The sequence below is a fragment of the Passer montanus genome, unplaced genomic scaffold (genome assembly GCF_014805655.1).
Source record: "Passer montanus isolate IOZ18808 unplaced genomic scaffold, ASM1480565v1 scaffold36, whole genome shotgun sequence".
In the NCBI taxonomy this organism is placed as follows: domain Eukaryota; kingdom Metazoa; phylum Chordata; class Aves; order Passeriformes; family Passeridae; genus Passer; species Passer montanus.
The window spans coordinates 1,870,289-1,890,503 of record NW_024368374.1 but is presented as its reverse complement, the minus strand read 5'-3'; the positions used below and the strand labels follow the sequence as shown (position 1 = coordinate 1,890,503).

The following is a 20,215-nucleotide window of genomic DNA, read 5'->3' as shown; positions in this document are numbered from 1 at the left end:
AAATTCTTTTCCCTTTTTGATATCTGGTTTCTTCTTGCTTTTTCCAAGCAGATGCTTGTTTCAGACTGGTAATCTGTGAAAAAAAGATCTGGCCAGAACTCAATGAGGAAAACTAATAGAAAAATGCAGAGCCAAAACAACAGACCATCAGCTTTAATTAGTTATCTTCTTGTTGTAATGTAATCTGATGTCCAAAAAGAAACTGTATAAGTATTGCTTCTTTATACATCTAAATAATAGCATAAAAATAACTAAAAAATCTATTAGTGACATTCTATTATGTCTTATAATATTAGTAGTTATTACTCCACAACACATCTACTATACTAGTAGACATTAAGCAAGCATTAACAAAACCAGAGAAATTTCAATGGAATGGAAATGCATTATAGGCTGATTTATTTTATTTATTTTTTTAATCTGCAGTGAATGTTTTAGCCTAATAACAGCAATGACTAAGTTTAGAATTCTTACTGGCCCTGAAAGATTCCACAAGAATTTTCCAATGAAAATCTCTTACCACTTTATTCCCCAGCACCAGACCCCAGCAGCCTTGCTCTCAATTTTTGTGACATACTGCTGCATGAGAAAAACTCTAACAATCTTTTTTAAAAAATCTCACTGCTTATGTTAGCTACAACTTTTCAGTACACCAGTTTCTGCCCATGCATTTCACCTACCACAGGCAACTTTTCTGTGATGGAGCTTCTTTCCCAGCATACAGTCTTCTCCAATTTACTCTCACGGGAACTTCTTTTTATACTGTAACCTCCACATAGACAGGAAATACATCAATGTTGATAAAATGTTTTGGATGCAGTGGTTGGTTCCATGTGTGGCATTAGATTCTTCCCATCCCTGCTGGCATTCCTTATACATTCTTTGTAGTTTAAAAGGTAATGATCATTTTTTCACTTCCTCCTCCCCAGTTTTCTCCACATTATATTAATAAGTCTCCATTAGTGGTGCTGAAGTTACCTGTAGATAAAGAAGTGTCTTTTTTATTAAATAAGTCTCAGCTGCAGCACAGACCAAAGAATGTGTTCGTCCATTGAAATAGACTCATTACCTTCACAGGATTGTTTAAATGTGCAAATTATATTAATTACTGCATAAAAACATTTGGTCAGGTTGCACCTAAAAAGCATCAAGCATGGAAATGTCAGCTGCAATAGTAAAATAATATATTCAGTTCAGGGAACTCTTTTAGCTCCACATTGCCTTTTTGGCTAACAAATATTGCTGTACTATTCTTAGATGTTTTGCTTACAGAAATATTTCAGAAATTTAGCATTAGCAGCTTCTTTACTTCTCTTGTCTCCCCTGAGAAAAAGTTTGCAGAGAAGAGCATTTGGTAAAGAAGCATTTTCCAATACCTTTCCAGTGGGTTTTACTCTAAGAAGAGAAAGGTTGGTGAAACAATAGCTGCTCTTTTGTCACTGAGAGCAAAGGGAAAGGATTTTTTTTCATTTTTTCAATGGTATATAGAAGACCATTGAAATTTGAAGATCGGAGATGTGATTCTCTGCCCTCTAATGTGAAGAAGGCAACAGAGTTCTGAAACCAGAGTGAAATTCCCAAGTGCAGGCACATGAATAATTGAATAACAAGCTGTTTAGAGAATACTGAAGAAGGGACATTCAGGGGGAAAAAAGGAAAAGAGAAAAAAAGAGAGAGAAAAAAAAAGATAAGTTAGATTTCATTTTTTTTTATTAATAAAGAAAAAGTTTCATAGAATCATAGAAATCAGTATAAATCGCCAAATGTTGTTTTGGTGTTTTTTTAAGACAAAAATATTGGATTTTATTGTGGGTTTACCTTGGTTGGCTGCCAAGTGCCCACACAACCACTCTCTGACTTCCTCTCCTCAGCAGGATGGGGGAGAAAAGAAGATAAAAAATCCCATAGGCTGAGATGAAGACAAGATTATTCACCAATTAACATCACAGCCAACATAAATTTTACTTGAGGAAGATTAATTTATTGCCAATTAAAAATAGACTCAGTTACTCCAAAACTGATGCCTCAGGTTTTAGCTTCTATATTTTTCAGATTCCGTTCTGCTTTAGTGTGTAAGTCTAGGCTTCATACTAGTAAGCTCTACAGAATAGATAGACAAAACAATTCCTCCTCTAGCTGGAGACCCAAGGACATCCAATACAGATCTCAGGCCCAAGAGCACAAACCGCATGGACTGAAGAGAGAAAACAAGAAGGATGGGACTCCATGGGCTAAAGCTGTATTTGGACAATTAAGTCAAATATGCTAATGGACCAAAACTTATAAAAGTGTGAGACCCTGTGACTGGTCATCCATTTTGTGGCCATTTTGAGTTGTGCTGCCCAAGGTGGATCTATTGAGGCCCCTTAATAAATACCTACTTTATTATTTAGCTCTGTCTAGTCTCTGTTCTAGATCAGCCTTCACAAGGCATCACCATCACAGCCAACATAGATTTTATTTGAAGAAGTTTAATTTATTGCCAATTAAAAATATACTCAGTTACTCAGAAACAAAAGCAAACCAATCCCTATCCCTCCCACTCCCCTTTTATTCCAGGTTCAAATTTTCTTCCTCATTCCTGACTATTGGACCTCCTCCCCTCACTGAGCAGTGCATGAGGTGGGGAAAGGAAGGGTGGGGTCAGCCCATAGCAGTATAGCAGCTCCTTTGTGTCACTCCTTTCCCCTCTTGCTTTTTCCTGTTCTAGTGTGGCTCTCCAGCAGTTCCAGCTTTCTCCATGACACATCCACCTGCCCTGGCATGGAGTCCTCAGCTGGCTATAAGGTGGATCTTCTCTTCCCTGTGGTCCTCCACAGGCTACAGGGGCACAGCTGCCTCGCCATGGTCTTCACTAGGAGCTGCAGGAGAGTGTCAGCTCCAGTGCCTGGAGCAGCTCCATCTCCTCCTTCTGCACTGACCTGGGTGTCTTCAGGGGTGTTCGTCTCACATGTCCTCACTCCTCTCTCACACAGCTTCTGTGCAACATTTTTTACCCTTTCTTAAACATGTCTTGCCCAAGGTGCCACAGAACCTTGTCTTCAGGGCCCAGCTGTGCCCTGCATGGGTGGGTTGGAGACACCTAAATCCAGCTGTGTGCAGCCTGGGGCAGCCCTGGGCAGTCCTCACAGAAGTCCTTGGAGACCCCACTGCCTGTGCCTGGACACCAAACACATTGGTTCTTATAGAAAGCAATTTTGGTTTAATTTGGTTTATTTATAAAACAAAGTAAATAAATCTTAATGCTTTCTCCTCCTGTACGTTGTGATTGCGAAACCTGACCAATTTAATTAAAAGAGACATTTTCTCAGAAATTCTATTCATCTGGATGAACTCCCATTTCTCCATGAAATACTACTTTTATAAAAAGCGGCCAATTATTAGCAATGCATTATGCCAACCTCTTCAGGCTAACTAAGCTTCTTTAATGACAAAAAAGGGTTCTAAAACAATCTGCCACAAAAAATCTAAAATTGAAATAAATACCAGAATTTTCATGCTAATTTAAATATTTAAATGCTATTAAGAAAGACACTATGTTGTTTTTAGCTGGAGTAGTTAACTTCCTTCATAGTGGCTGATATGGGGTTATGTTTGCATTTGTGCTGAACACAGGGTTGATAAAACAGAGATGGTTTTGTTATTGCTGAGCAGGGCTTACACAAAGCCAAGGCCTTTTCAGCTGTTGGTACTGCCATGCTGGCAAGGGGGCTGGGTGTGTATGGGAGGTTGGGAGGAGCCAGGACAGATGACCTCAGATGACCAAGGGGACATTCCAGATCATATGACATCATGCTCAGTATGGTGGTCCACAGAATATTCTACCTAATACATGAAATTACTCATGAAAGTAAACAAGAACTCTTTTTTCCACTTTTCAGAGAGCCGAGTGCTAAGTTGTCCATTTTGATGATATTGCTAGAGGAAGGCAAAAATGAGAAATGCCTTGGATATGGGGTTCTGAAAATAATACTTGGGCTTTGGGTGCAACACCGTGTCCCCTGTCTCAGTAAATATCCGCTTGCACAGCCCTTGAAAGGGCACATGGAGAACTGGGTTGGCTCTAAGTGCATGCCTTTAAGGAAGAGAGGATAATTATCTCTTTGACTTTAAAAAATAAAGATACAATAACAATAGTACATATTATAATTAATAATGATCACTTTCAGAATACCTTACAGCTTCGAAGCATGAAACCATTGAAACCATCAAGTAATTAATGTTTACTTAGTGAAATTAACATAATTCAATATGCAAAGATGCTGAAACAACAGAGGAGTTTTAAAACACACAAGCTAAATCCCTGAGCCTACCTGAGAAGCTGCACAACTTTGTACTATCCTTGATGTGCTATGTAAGCTGACTGTCCAACAGCAGCAGAGTAGACTAGTGGAATAAATCATTTGAAAAAAAAATAGTCTCAAATGCAATCCAGGCTTTTAGATGGTTCTCCAGAGGGCCAAAATCACACACCTTGATGTTCAAGCTACTTATGCTACTAATAAGTAGGAAAGAATTTACCAGACATTAAGATCTTGTCTTTTTTTTTTCCCTTGTAAGCAGCATTTTATTGCTAATTGTTTCTTAACATCTTATTCACAGTATGATTCTGCATTTTTATACACTTAGAAGTTCCATTGACTTAAACAGGAGTAGTGAGTGCACAAGGAATGGAGAATAGGGCCTTTGAAGTTCAGTGTCATTATTTAGATTTTAGGCATGCCTGGAGACAGCACTCTAGATTAATAAAATGCTTTGCTTCAATTAGATCTGTGTCTCCTGCATCCCTCCCCAATTCCCTCTGCCCTTGTTTAACATACTCCCTTATCCCTTCACATTATCCAGACAGGTGCTCTCTGCTACCAAAGTGTTGCAAGTTTCACAGAGATGATTCAGTGTGGGGAGGCATGGTATATATATTGGTTTCTTGGCTGTGATGTGCGAAGGGAGAATGTATGAGTCTGTATATGGGTCTGATTTGTTCTCCCTGAATATATTGTTTCAGAGATTCTTTAAAAATATCTCTAACAAAAATAACCTTAAAATATCTTTTAAACAGACATATTCACTTCTCTCTATTGCAAGCACATTTTCACAATCTAGTACAGAAAATTTAAATCAAAGCCATATTACTTCTAGCTGATTAATTCTGGGGGAGAGGGAAGAAAATATAAAGAAAAAAGTATGTATTCTTTAATATATATGAACTCATATTTATGCCATGATTTTCTCTCATTTTCCACTGTATTAAGTTCCCTCATTCAGATTTCCTTGAAAGAGACTTAGGAGCATAATGCAATGGCCACTGAAAACTGACACATTCTGCAAAGTGGGGCCAGAAAATTATAAGTTTCACATTGAGTTCAATGGGAAAGTCATAAGGCCCTGCTCCTTCTCCCTTGGGGTATTTTCCTGTTTTATTGTCAGTACTATAATGGGCAATCAGTTCCTGAAATGGTGCCCTGCTGTCTAGATGAAGCATTTATAGGGTTTCTAAGCAGTCCATTTTAACACTGCAGAATAAAAAAAGTCAGCTCTTGTAAGTTCAGATTTTAGGGCTCTGATCCTGCACTGAACCATCAGCAAACCTCCTGCCCACTTGGAATTCAGAGCAGGATAAGTGTCTTGATTTCCACATTTTCTGCTGCAATTCAGACCTTTATTTATCATAGCTGGAAACAACACTACAAATAAAAATGGTTCTAAAATCCAAGTGTCTGTCCCTTTTAAAAGTAAAGTTCCCTAGATTTATGCACATATATTTACATAGTAATCCTCTGAATGGAGAAACATCTCCTAATGAATTAGGGGATTACTACAAAAATATATAAATCATCATGGATGTTTTCCATGCAGAAACATTAAAAAAAAAAAAGTTCAAAACTCAAAGGAAAAAAGTCTGTTTAAGTGCTTAATATCACAAGCCAAATCTAAAAAAGAACTAGAACTTATGGGCCAAATTCAGTATAAGAATTAGGCCTAAAATGAAACAGAGGGATCACTTAAGGTTAGTCTAAATTAAGATTTGGAAGCCCAAACTTGACTACAGCCCAGATCATTATCTAGGTCATCTCTCAGCATTTGTTAATCCTTACTATACCTAAATCTATAAAATGCCTTCCTGTGAGGCTTAAAGTTTACTACTGCTAAAAGTGCCGTACTTGTTCAGCCCTGGCTATGGAGGATGTATGCCCATTGACCAGATAAAGTCCAGGTTTTATCAGGGGATAGTAAGTCAGTCAGAGCTGTCTACTTCTCCAGAAAAGTCTGAAAATGCTGCTATGTTGTTTGTTGGTGGAGTTTTTTGTTTTTGTTTTGTTTTGGCTTTTTTGGGGGGGGGTGTTTGTTCGGCTGGTTTTTGGGGTTTTCGGGGAGGGGAGGAGGGGCGTGTTTTCTTTTTTTTACATAAATTTTACAGCAGTCACAGGAAAGAGGATGTTCCACCTGCCTGCAGATGTAGGACCTCCATGAAGCAAGAGGCAGGGTATTAGAACTGATAGAAAGTTTATGGGTAGCTCCCTCCTAGTTTTTAGCTGGAAGAATTAAATATTATGTTTTTCAGATCTTTATTTCTAAAACTATTGTCCTCACAACAAAATGGCATAGGCAATACATTTCTATTGACATAGAGAAATGCTATGTCAGAATTTCTGTCCCACTCGAAGGACAGTCAGAAAGGTATTTTCTGGTTACAACAGCTTAATTTCAAGAGCCAAAGCAAACATTTTTCAGCAACTGTCCTCACCAAATTGTTGATGATGTCTCAGGTGGTCACAAAGGTTAGCAATTTAGACCACTGTTGTATGGAGGAGGAATCAATTGCTTCAAGATTTAAAAATCTCTTTAGTAGACCAATGGTTTAACTGCCAGCCTACAGTTCAAAAGACAGGAAGTGCAATTTATCACTTTTAAAATCATTCCCTTTGGTGTTTATTCCCCCAAGGTGCGTAGGCTCTCAAAATCAGCATCTCACTCTTTTAATCTAAATTCTTTAATATCAGAACAAGAATTTATTCATGGGAGCTAGCTACTTACGCTCAACTGAATGACATATATCTGAGTTCACCATATCCTTTTCATTCTGGGCTCAATTAACCTTGACTCATATAAAGTAAAATAAAAAAGAAGGATAACAGCATGAGCAGAACAGAATTTTCTGTGAAGACTGGTTATTTTTTTAAACATACATTGAAAGACTGAGGACATACTTCCATAGATAGATGTAAAGATGCATATGGCATCTATCTCAAATTTTACCTGTCTGGCTATATGTTCACTCCAGTTCCAAGGCTGGGTGGTGGCATTAACGTGGCACCAAGACGAAGTTAACCAGGAATTAGGAGACTCCTGAGAAAAAGAGAGTGTTGGCAACTTTGCAATTTTGAAAGATCTGAGACTATTTCAGACACTCCCTCAGCCTCAATGAATAGCTCTATTCAGTAGCAGGTGATTATCCTTAAGAGCAAGACCTATGTACACAGACAGAGCTAGTAGAGACACCCTACTGTGAGTGGTTTTTTGGCAAGCCTCACCAGAGACTTTGGCAGCCTCTCTTCCTTTAAAGTGCTACTGTGCTTTTGCATGGCTGCATTCTTCATGCAAACAAATACCAATGCCAACCCTAAGAACATGAAGAACTGATAATAATTATTGTTTTCACTGCTGGATAGCAGAGAACAACTGTAACATCGAGAAATATCATGCTCTCTGAGCTTTTTATTTTTTTAGAAAATATATTTATTTCCTTAAGCTTAAGTATTAAAATCCAACTATCTGACAACACATTTGAATTGTGTTTTCATTATATGCATGTACATTTTGAAATGGATTACCATTTTTAATTATAGCCCCATGTGGTTATCTGAAAAGAGTAATTAGTAGCTTCCAATAAAGGTTTTATGTTAATGCTTGTGAAATAATGTATTAGACAATTTTAGAACAAAATAAAATAAACTAAAATGTGGAATGTCTTAAATATGACAACATTTGAGTCCAAACAAAATGTATTTTTTATTCAGTATTTTCTACTCCATGCCATGCTTGACAAAGTACTTTCAGTAGATATACATACCTATAATTTCAAAGCTGGAAAATATTTACTTGCTTGGATTGAAAATATTCCTGTACAGTATTTCTAGTACTCACTTAACCTAGCCTCCTCTGGACTACTTAGTGAAGTTTTAATTCTGAGAAAAAGGAGAAAGTAAGTACCAAATTGTGTTGAAGAAAAGACATGAAAGAGAAAGAAATGTAAACAGAGATACAAAAGGGCAATAGGTTTTACAAATTAGGGGCAACACACCAAGTTGAATGGGGATTTCAGCAACTGGTCTAGGGGAAGGTGTCCCTGCCCACAGCAGGGGAGTTGGAACCAGATTAACTGTAAAGTCCCTTCTAATCCAAATGATTATATGATTCTATGATTACCTATTCACAAGTTAGCAGTGAAAACTATTTCCAAGTTTTGTAGCAATGCTCTATCATTTGCATGCAACATAATACGCTGTGTAAAAAATCACTTAGGGTAGGTGTCTGCCTGACTTCAACTAGTGTTAACAAGTGTTGAGGTGGGAATAAGCAGGGTTTATTGCTTGTCCACTTGCCTACAGGCAGCAGCTCTTTGAAACATATTCTCTTTTTGAAACTTGTTGTTCCAAATCAGGGAACAATAAGATTTGTTCACAAGAGGAAAAAGTCCCCTACCTCTAAAAGATAAAATGTTCATGGCAAGACGACTCTAAAGAATTTCTCTGAGACACTGACAATTTGGGCTGGCCTGAAGGCTTTGCTCTGTTGAACAAACACAATTCATTCTGTCTTGTGAGGAATGCCACAGTGAGTATGAAGGGAACAGTGAAGTTTCTGCTGGGTAAGCGGAGAGATTCTGTCTCCTAGAGTTCTGGGTTGTGATACAGGAACAGTTAAGGCTGCCAAAAATATATGTGTTAATGACTAGTCTTAATTTCAAGATCTCAGCAGCAAATGACTCACCTCATGCATGACAGTACTTCCTAACCTCTTGATACTGGCTTGATGTTAGACAGACTAGAGATCTATTGGAGAGAAATGTTATTGCAGAGCTCTGAATTATACATATTCAAGATGCACCAAGGCTGTGTAGGTGGAAGATGTCACTTCTACTGGCTGTGTCTTCATTACTGAAATTCAAACATTAACTCTTTTTGACTCCAAGTCTCTTGTTTACAAATGAATAATGAGAGCTCTAATTTGATAATTAATTCTTACTCCATGTATTTTTTGCTGCATCTTTTGTTTACTTGTAGTTGGCATACAGGGGTTTCCTGGTCTAAAGAAGGCGAAGGGAGAAGGATACACAACCAGTGACAGATGACCTAACCACTATTTATATTCATTTCTGGTGATTTTCTCCTACAGGGAATTAGCACATATGTGTTTACTTTTTATTACAGTTTTAAATTATTTGGGCCAGCAGATGGAAAGCAAAAGAGGATAGTGATAATTTCTATCAGTGTTTCTCTTCTTACCCCTTTGTGTCCAGCACAAGATCTGTGTTTTTTTATTTGTCTTCAACAATCTATACATCAAATATTTATATTCCTAATTCTTTTACCCTAATAGAGGAATTCAATTTGTATTTCCTAGAAAATTCTACTTCTTCAAGAAAAGAAGAATCTCAAGACTCCCAAGTCATCTGCTTCTCAGAAAAAAGAAACCTGAAAAATGTCAGAATATAAGAATATTTTCAGCAGTTTGTAGGATTTAAATACAAATCAAAATTTTAAACTTAGGGATCCTTGTATGGAGACATTACTATTTATCTGTTTCTACTGTTTCTACTGAAGTAATTTTACCTGTTACATAATAGGTTTGTAATTGCTTCATGAGGGACTGTTGTTCCCCGACAGACTATTAGAGCTAGTTCATGCTTCTTTTTTTTTCTTTTGCATCTGATTTAGCTATTACTTTATTGCCCTCTAAGATAATGACATTGCACTTGATACAACTATTTTTTATTCTCCTTCAACACTGTAGTTATCCACAATATTCTATTTTTCTCAGATAACAATCTTCCATTGAACTGGTAATCCCTCACAATGCTGTTTATGATGTTTCTATCAAGGTCCTCAATGGAATACCAATACATTTCCCATCAATGATGTTCCTGGATCTTCATACTTTTCCTTCTAATGTAAACTCTTTTTCCTAAAGCATGAATCTATGTTGTTCTGACTCACAGAAGTATTTTCAGACAATGATCCAAATTGCAGAAGAGATTGTCTTGAGGAAAAAAACCCTCTTCAGATGTGCAAAGATGTGGCAGCTCTGATACACCACTGCCTGGATGTCACAGAGAGACTCTGTTTATTTAGTTGTACCTGACACAAATTTAGCAGCTTATGAAAGGAAGAAAATATAACCTTTTCCTTTTTTCTTCATTTTAAATAAAAGTTACAAACCCAGTAGCAGCCCATGAACAATATTTGTAAATTTAATGACTGCAATGGATTGATAGAAGCCTTAGGGATTAGAAAGTATATCTATGTTAGGAAGCAATATAGTGCAATAGGGATCAGTCTGTGGAGTGAAACCATTAATTCAAGCAATCTGCAGTACAAACATTTCAGATGGGGTACTTTAGAAAAGCTGCAGACTGTTCTTACTTGCACCCCCTGAAGTGCAGGGGTGTGCTACTATGGCACAATTTTTCAGCTGTCTTCAATGTACCCCATATCAGGGATTAAAATGTATTCTTCATCCATCCTTTAATAATTACAAAGACTGACAAAAATACAGGGTGAAATAGCTCCCTAGAGATAAAGTGGTGTACTATGTACTGACTTTGACGTGTAATGAGAGACATCAGAGTAAATCAGTGTCTACAAACTCTTCATTTTTTACTAGAGATGTACCAGCAAAACCCACAACTCTTACGATATCCCATAAAAACAATTGTCTTTGGATTTGTGTTAGCTACTTATACAAGTTAGAAGCCCTAAAATATCTCACACAGAGTTTTATATATTTTATTTTATATATTTATATTTTCAATATTTTTTATTTGACATCTTTCATATAATTACTAACTTGTTTAAATATTACTGTGCTATTGCCTGAGGTAAATGCAGTAGAAAATCACTATGTTCAATGTTATTGTCTTACAGTTTCATCCCCTCTGTCAAACTGAGAACTTCCGTTAATTCTGCAGGGGAATTTTTATTTCATTTTCTTGTTCATTCTAATGTGGATGAATAAATTGCTGGCTATCTACTTACAGATATAGAATATTTCCTGTGTCAGTTAGCCAAGCTTAAAATGGATCTGTGCACTTTTGTCATTGTCACAGAAAGGTTTTTTTTCCCCTACTGCACAATAATGAAATATAGAAAAAATACACATTAACTTTTTTCAAAAATTTATTTAAATGATTGATAGTCAAATCAACTGCTGTTCATTCTAAGGCAGGTTCTCAAACTTAATACAAACTAACTTTAGGAAAGAACTGAGACATACTTAAATCAGACTTTTTCTTCAGAAGAGCTTGGAGTGAATTCAAAAAGGTGGGTGCCAAGCAAGAATTCTACACTTACATACAACAGCTGTGGAAGAATGCAGCACAGTGCTTGAAGTACTCAATAGCAGGAGGAACTGGGCACTGACTTCCCTACCCAATTTACATTAAAGTGCCATTAGATTAAAAAAGTTATGGTGATGGCAAGAGTATGGACCAGAATGCAAATCTGACTCTTCTCTACTCAGTGCAGTGCCTTAGAGAGTAGGAGAACTAGGTTTTATTGCAAATCTCCAGCTGTTGTGACAATTGCTCCAAACATTGATCTAGTCATATGAAAGGCAGACTCCTACATGAGGTCCAGCCTCATGTAGGCAGTTAAGTGTGTCTCAGAGTTACCTTCTCAAATTGGAAGAGAAAGGGTGTTCAGACATCTATTTTTATAATTTGAAGTTGACTGATCTTGAAATCTTTCTGTTTAATACGCCAGTATCTATATGTTCTGTACTTAGGTGTCTAATTCAGTAAAATTCAGTTCCTGGGATATAGCAAATGACATGTGCACACAAGCTTTCCTTTGGAGCTTATTCTTAGGCTACAACTACTGCTTTAGGTATCCATGTGGGAAGGTTTTGTACCACTGACATTTGCAAATCTCTGATACCACTTAGGAGGTGACTAACATTTCCACTGGTAATTTCCCACTTATAACTAAGCTCTTGCCGGAGGCCATGCATATTAACACCAAACTTCTCACAGCATTAAACTGGTAGGTGTCTTGATAATTAGATTAAAATTTCATAAAACAGAGACTACTTGATGTGCTTCACAGCAAAGCCTGAAACACATTCTGAGTATTTCAGATATACTGGAATATCTACAAAAACTTTGGCAGGACCCCAAATCAGCCAAATCTTTGAGGAGGACCAGTCTAGATCTTCCTGCTAGACTGACCTCTCTGAAAGAAATTGAAAATACAGGCTTCATCAATTCTTTCAAATAGGATAGCTAAAATTTTGGACAGAAAGACTCAAAATTACTAGGATGATTAAAAAAAAATGTTTAATTAATAATTAACTTAAAAACGAAACCATTTTCCCCCACTTTGATTCCTCCATGATCTTAAAGGTAGGTCCTTGCTTCTGTATTTTATTTCAGTCATTCTGGAAGCTTTCCAGCTGGAGCAAATGGCACAGTCCTCTGTAGTTAGTAGGGGCACTGCTTCTATCATCCCTGAAGCTTCTAACAATGCTTTCAGTATTCCTGACCTGCAGGATACCAATTCATTGCTGTAACTCTCACTGTCTCCTACTTCTCTCTCACTGTTGGCAAACCCCTGCCCTTCATACCTCTGTGCTTACTCACAGTGCTATCCAGAAAAATCTAAAATCTCCTACAGAGATCCACATGGACCACTCGTTTTTAAGGAATAGAAACATAATTTTGAAAAGTTAATTAATAGAAAATAAGGACAAAAAAAACTAAAAAGAAAATCCTCTGAAGAATTTACAATTGTTAACCTTATTCTACAAAAATAATCTAAACAGAAGGCAAGTAAACTTCTAGGTCATCTCATTTCTTCATGGTGCTCTTACACACCAACTCCTAGTTCAATGTGCTGGCAGTTTTCCATTCCAGGCCTATCACCCAATGCACCCTTAGACTGCAGAGCAAGGATAGCATCTAATTCTGCAACACTGCAGCAGTAATCAAGGGCTGCAGTATTAATCTGTAAAACTACTACTCTCTTAAAAAGGATGCCCAGAGTCCTAAAGTGTCTAACGAAAGATTACCTCCATGGCTACAGAAATTGAGACACAAATTATACAAAGCTTAATATTTGAATCTATATTCAAACCAGGGGCTTTTTGTTTCTTTGTTTGCTAGCTTGTTTGTTTTTCAAGTTTAGTTCTGCCAACAGCAGTTACAGGATTGGTTTCATAAAGGGAATTTGAAACCATATTTGATTTCATATGGGCATTATTTGATCTCATAGGAGCAATGAGGAAAAAGGATTCTGTGCAGAAATGTTTATTCATTGGTATTCACCTCTTAAAGCTTTCTGTACTCTGTGATAATATGACCTTTGTATTTTCTATTGATCACCAGACTTGTATTCAATATAATACTTTATTTAAATAATAATGTATTAAGGCATATAAGTATAGCGTATGTTAACTTTCATTCCCTTTGTTTCTTAACTTATACTAAATTGTTTAGATTTGGGAGAAAAAAGTGAAATATGTCCTTGAAAACTTGTAACTAGGTCTTTATAAATATTACAAAAACAATAATTTTGCATCAGTATGGTGAACAAGTAGCAAAGTGCCTGAAGAATATAAATTGAATGCTCTCTAGAAGAATTGGTAAAGGTTAAAATTCATCATTTTAACTGATAGGCTTTCTTTGGGAAATAACTGATGTAGTGAATACAAAATGCTATGATAATTTTGTGTTTCTGCTTAGTGTTTTTTTCTCTTGAAAAATAGTATATCTTCAATAATAAAGCACATATTTTTTCATTCATTCTATAGCTAAAGTTTCCAACAGTGCCTGTCTTCATACACAACTCATAGATTTTTTTCACTTTAAATGGAATCTTTTTATCTGAATGGAGTGAACTCTTCTGTCTAGGAAAGGAGAGGTTGCACTCCTATAGGAAATACACAGTCATTCAGATCATTTTAGGAAAAAAATTTAACCTAGACGTGGTATGAAGACTGGTTGCTAAATACCACATTTACTACCACAGTTTCCATAGTGATTTTCAGACTATAGCAGGCTGGAGGCTAAACTAGAAAAATAGGCATAAATACAATTTATGGTAGAAATAACGGCAGTATTTAGGAGCATCTGTTTGTCCCAGGCACTGCACCAATGCCAGTAACAGATAACTTTTCAGAGTCCTACTATCTACTAAGTGAAGCAGAAAGGCACTACCATCTTTCTATACTTAGAAAATTGAGTTACAAAGAAATTGAAAGATGTTTCTTTCACAGTCATATAGGAAGACTGCCACAGAAATGAACTCTGATCTGTTGAGTTTCAGACCAGGTTATAAACTAGACTTCAATTTTCCATTGAGTAAATGTACCCCATTTAACTATTACTCAAACTGTAGATTAACCTCCTGTGCTGATGGCCAGAAGGAGCAGACTTGCATGTAAATCTGGTATCAATTTGTGGAGATTACCTAGTTCCAAGAAATATTATTTCTTTCTATCATGTCAATACTTCTGCCCACAAAAGAGTCTCCATGCACAGGACATTTTAAATTTGGGGTCCAAAACAGGCTTTCAATTGCTTTGCCAATTTAAAACTTATGAGTATGATTAGACTGTGGCAAAATAGTGACACACAAGTCCAAATTTGTATTTGGCATTGCTGGCAATCAGACTATCACAGGTTCAATAATTTCCAAACTTTCTCCGTGAGGTATTAATTGCCTACTCTGAGTTTCAGGCAAGATGTCATCTCCAGGAACGAGCTCTGTTAGACCCTGTAGCTTGGCACTGAGCACCATTTCGGTAGGCTAAGAAAAAAGCTACAGATACATGTACTCAAGACCTATGTTCAGAAACTGCACTGTGCCACTACAGGTTAGGGCTTTCTTAATTCATCTTCAGACATACAGATCTCTCTAAAAGTTCACCACAAAAGGCACTGTGACTCTGAGTATATGTTTGTGTAAAGTTCACCCCTAGTCATTACATGAGCTAAGAATTATTTCTACTCCTTTTATATGTCATTTTTTTCCCCCTTCTTTTTCTGCAGGCTGTTCAGATAAGGCTTTTCATTGTCATTGTTCGCACTCTACTCTGAATAAGTGGAGTGTATGAAAAAACCAAAATCACAAAAGGACTCGCAAATACTGATGCTACCATTGGACTTGAATTTAAAGTTATCTCACAAGGACAGTGCTAACATTTATCCTCCTCTCTGTAGGCCAACAAATTAAAATATTACTTGAAGTCTCAAATCGGTTTCTGCAAGAGCGTTTCGTTTTGACTGATGTCCTCTATTTATATCAGTGATGCTGGTTAGCTTTAAGACACCCCAAAGGGTAGTCAGCTAGTTAAAACTCCACATGAACCTCATGCCAGCTGTCTAGCCCCTTGAAAGTTTTGCTGAGCATTGACAGAAGACCTTATCAATCATTACAACTAAGTGCCTTCAGACTGTCCCTTCTAAGGGAAGTCAGCTGAAGTACCATCTGCTATTTTGCTTTCAAAACTCATTGGTCTCCTCTAAGCCAGCCGCTTCACTTTTGAAATTACATTGCTTTTTCAGGAGAGTGATGGGCTGATGAAGAAAACTTTTTGTTTTAATAATCAGCAGTTTCTATGATGTGACATAATTTTTGCAGTGCTCAGGGCCTTTTACAAATCAAAAGGAATCCAACTAAAACAGTAATTAATGTCAAATGACTAGTCACATACGGTCGTATTTAATTAAAAAGTTCTAATCTTTGATTAAAACTCCTCACACGTTCTTGTGACTGCAAACTGTTGTCTAAAAAGAGAAAGTAATTGGGTACATAATCTATTGTGTCTTCTAACTGACACCTGCTAATTGTCTCAGAAGCAAATGGCAATGATTTAATTTAGAAAGTCAAAAAGTTTATCTTACATGTTAAACAGACTTTTTTTTGCATTATATTCCTTTACCACATAAGAAAGATCTCTTCCTGAGTGATCTTTATCCCTCTAAGAATTTTCTGCTCTCTAGCAGCATGATTTCCTATAGTAAGTTCAAAAGATATTACTTACTGGACCATTCTTTTAATGTGCGGCTAATGTTTTAAATGCTATTAATCTCTTTTTTTCTTCTAAATATTGAATTATCTGAAGAGTGGATGCTGCAAACGGGTTCTTATACTCATAGCTTACAGGGAGAAATCCAGGAGGAGTAAGCCACAGAAATTATCTCCACAGGAATTCTGGAATTCAGAATTTCAGCTGGTGAAAACTGGCAGCTATAGCCACATTCAGCACTGTATTGAAGGACCTTGCCCTTTTTCCTCATCCTCTTGGGGTCTTAGGCTTCAGTACCAGCAGTACAAAAAATACTGTTAAGGCAGAAGTGCCTCAGAGGAAAGAATATTCTTTACCAGCTTCTACTCTTTTTTGTTTTTACTCATCAGTAAAGAGTCTAACTGTGATTTGGCAAAAATTATAGTCACTATTATGTTTGAGTTTACTGCTGAGGTGCGCTTTCTGTCTAGGCTTACGGTTAATCTGCTAGCTATATTTTTTTTTTCTTTCTGTCTTCTATGGCATGATCATTTGTTGTCTACAGTTTTTCTGAACTAGAATTGTGACACTCCAAATATAGTGGAGTGAAATTCCCAAGAAGTATTTTGTCTGCTTTATGTCTTATTTTACCAATATATTAAAAAGCCCTTTGGCATGTTGAATGAAGCATTCTCAGGGAAGAGTGCCACCACTGTCTTTTGACAGCATATGTTTCAAAGCCACATGTAATCCACAGAGCCAACTGGTAGGTGAAGTGTGTCTGCAAGTATATTTTGGTTCTGATGGCTTCAGACACTGGTGAGCTGTGACACATCCAGTCAAAACTATCTACTTGGGCACAGTCATTTTCTTGCAACTCCAAACTTTCTTGCAACTCCAAATACATCTGGACCCACCCTAGTATCAGGCACTGGGATGCTGCCACTGCGAAAGGACCAGTGCTACCCAAATGGTGGTTGTGAAGGTGTCCATGCGGAGTGGTCTGATGGCATCTTCTAACTGAGTTGAGTTCTACAGAGAATTTTAAGTCTTCTGAATAGTATCTATTCTTTTTCATCTATAAATTTACAAAGAAAGGAAAGAACTGCTTTCACTGCTGTACAGACAGAGAAACTAGAGTACAGCAAACAGAAAACACCTATCCAAGATCACAGGCCTAATCAATAGTAGATTCAGCAAAATAAACTTGCATCACCTGATTTCCATATTCCTTCTCTACAGTCAAAATATAAAAATAGCTGTCTATCAATACACATGAATGCACAGAGACCGATAAGTGATCTAGAAGAAAGCTTTGCGACTATTTCTACAGTAAGTTGGCTGAAGCATATCAATAGGATAGTACATAAACACAGCAGGAGACTTGACTAAATTTTTTTCTTTTACATAATCACCTTCAAATATCTGAATTTGGGCTCCTTGGCCAAATCATCTCTACTGACTTATCTACAGTGTCTTCAGTTATTCATCTTCTGTTCCTTCCTGCTTCATGCCTTCATTATCTCTCACCTGCTGTGACCTCTTAGCCACTGTAACCTTCTTCCCTCTAATCTCTCCTCCAGTCCACTCCAAACACTGTAGCCAAGGTTATCTTTCTTGTTCACAACTTTGATCATGTCAAGTCTTCTCTCAGTCCCTCCGGTGGTTTTCTGTCTCATTACTCTACAAGGTCAAATTTCTCCTCTTCAATTTTGAGGCTTTACAAGTCTGCCTTACTCCACAAGTGGACTGAGTCCTCACTCCTTCCTGGCTCTGATACAGTCCTGCTTACTGTGTGTATCCATATATCATGCATGACTTCCTTTTTCTATTCCCAAAACTGTTTACAGTGCCTAAAATATCCTCTCTGCTCTAACCTGCCAACCAACTTAACACTCCTCTTTCATGTTTCTTTGCACATTCTGTGTAAATTTTTTTTATGAGTGCTTTGCAGAAAGAGGCATGTTTTTGAAAATATGAGGTGTTTGTGAAGTTGCAGGTATAACAATGAAGTTAACAAAATAATTATGAAATTTACTTCATCCACTTGCATCACACTGTAAATAAATATACAAAGTAGCATTTAAATATATTCATACTAAGTAAACAACAGAAATGTCTCCAATTCTCTTCTCCAGATTTATAGTGCAGCAAAAGAAAGGAATAATGGTTACTATGTGCGAGTCAGATATAATCGACAAATTATATTTCTTCATCAAATTGACTTTCTTTTAAAGGCTGACCACAACTAGCTGGTACATATTTAAACCACAGCCTGGACTTTATGGTGGAGTAAACTTTTGATTCTCATTAAGATGTAACCCCTGAAAAATTATATGAGCTCTGTGACTTTCTCACAAGTCTTGAGCCACCATTAATTTTGAAATAAATATGCTGTCTTTCAACAAAACAGCTCCTACTGATAAAACAAACAGGTACACCTAAATCTGTAAAGCACAAAAAAAAAAAAAAAAAAAAAAAAGAGTTGATCATGGAAAGAAATCATAAAATCATAGGCAAGGCATATAACAATTAAAAATCTTGGGCAAAAGTTTATGGCAGCAGAAAAGCCACAAACACAACAGAACCTTTTATTCCTAGGGGCATTTCAGCTTGTTTATCACACAAATCTTCCCCATAATTCAGCTATTAAGCAACAAGATTCTATAATCTATTGTCAGTTAAATTAATGTTTGTAAATCTTTACTGTTGATGGTATTATAATAGCAGAAGCATCTAAGGGCAACTGCTATCAGTATTATTGATAGAAGCAGTGGGAAATTGAAAGGAAAACTTGCAGCAGCAAATCAGTACTCTTTCTGAAGCAAATGCAGTGTCTGTGATAAATTTCTTTTAGTTTAGCTATGAAATGAACTAACAAAAGAAATAACAAAATAAACCAAAAAACAACAAAAAATCAACAAAAAATGCAAACAAACAAACAAAAAAACCCCACAACAACAACAAAAAAAAAAAAACCACCAAACCAATAAACAAACCATGGCCACAAAAGATTTGCATTTTGATATGTAATTAAATTGATTAATTAGAAGTATGCTTCTTAAACATAAGAATACCTAGAATAAACATAAGAATACATACATAATATGTAGATAAATGAGAAAAAAAAATTCTGTATCTGATGCTACCAAATGTGGGAAAACAAGCCCCCTCTTATTACTTTGATAACAATTTATCAAAGTAATTTGAACAGCAAAAGAGATAAAAATGTGTCATTATAAAATAACGTAGGAATTAATCTCATTGAGAGCTCAACATACAACACTGGTCACTAGCTGCTTAAACTCAGACATGCTTTCACATTTGTGACACAAACTGCACACATCTGGAGACACATGCCAACTTCATCTATCTGCTCTAACAGTGTTGGTAGAAGGTTTTTTTTTTTTTTTATTCTTTCTTTGAAATATACCAACAATGCTAGAAATATTGACCCTATAATGAAAACATGTTATTAAATTCAACCACACCTGTTAATGTCAGGTGTAATTGCACTGGTTTTAGTAAAAATGTACCAGACACTCTACTCCCACTTTGTGGTGCTAGTGAGTTAGTGTTGATAATGACCAAATCTAAATATTTTGATTGCAAGTACTTTATTTTAAAAAGGAAATTAAAAATTCAAATTCCACTGAAACAGACTATCTTTTCTTTTTCAGTATATCTCTGAACCAAATTGAAGCAGAATTTCAATGTGGCAGCCAAGTATATTTACATATTTAATTTTAAATAATTTACATTACCTTTTAATAGGATAATTGTTTAGTGGCTGGTATGGCAGAAGTCTTACAAATTAGTAATCCCAAATTAAAATCATTGTTGTGCTCACCTATATTATGATTTTAAAAATCACTTCTGAGTACCATGGTGTGTACTTTTGCTGTCTCCATAGTGAATAGCAAAAATTCTATAGGGAGGGAGGGAGGGAGGACGGAAGGAAGTGACGGAAGGAAGGAAGTGGCGGAAGTGG

General features: G+C 36.4%; 1 protein-coding gene across 1 annotated transcript in view; it reads right to left on the bottom strand.

The window, feature by feature from the left end:
* Window positions 1-876: 876 nt before the first annotated feature.
* LOC120505825 (translation initiation factor IF-2-like) overlaps window positions 877-20,215 on the bottom strand; it is a 31,519-nt gene continuing 12,180 nt past the window's right edge. The window contains exons 2-3 of the mRNA XM_039716744.1: window positions 7,258-7,347; window positions 877-978 (exon numbers count right to left, since the gene is read on the bottom strand). Of these exons, the coding sequence (XP_039572678.1) occupies window positions 946-978; window positions 7,258-7,347 (123 nt within the window). The 3' untranslated portion in view covers window positions 877-945. The remainder of the gene's footprint in view (window positions 979-7,257; window positions 7,348-20,215) is intronic.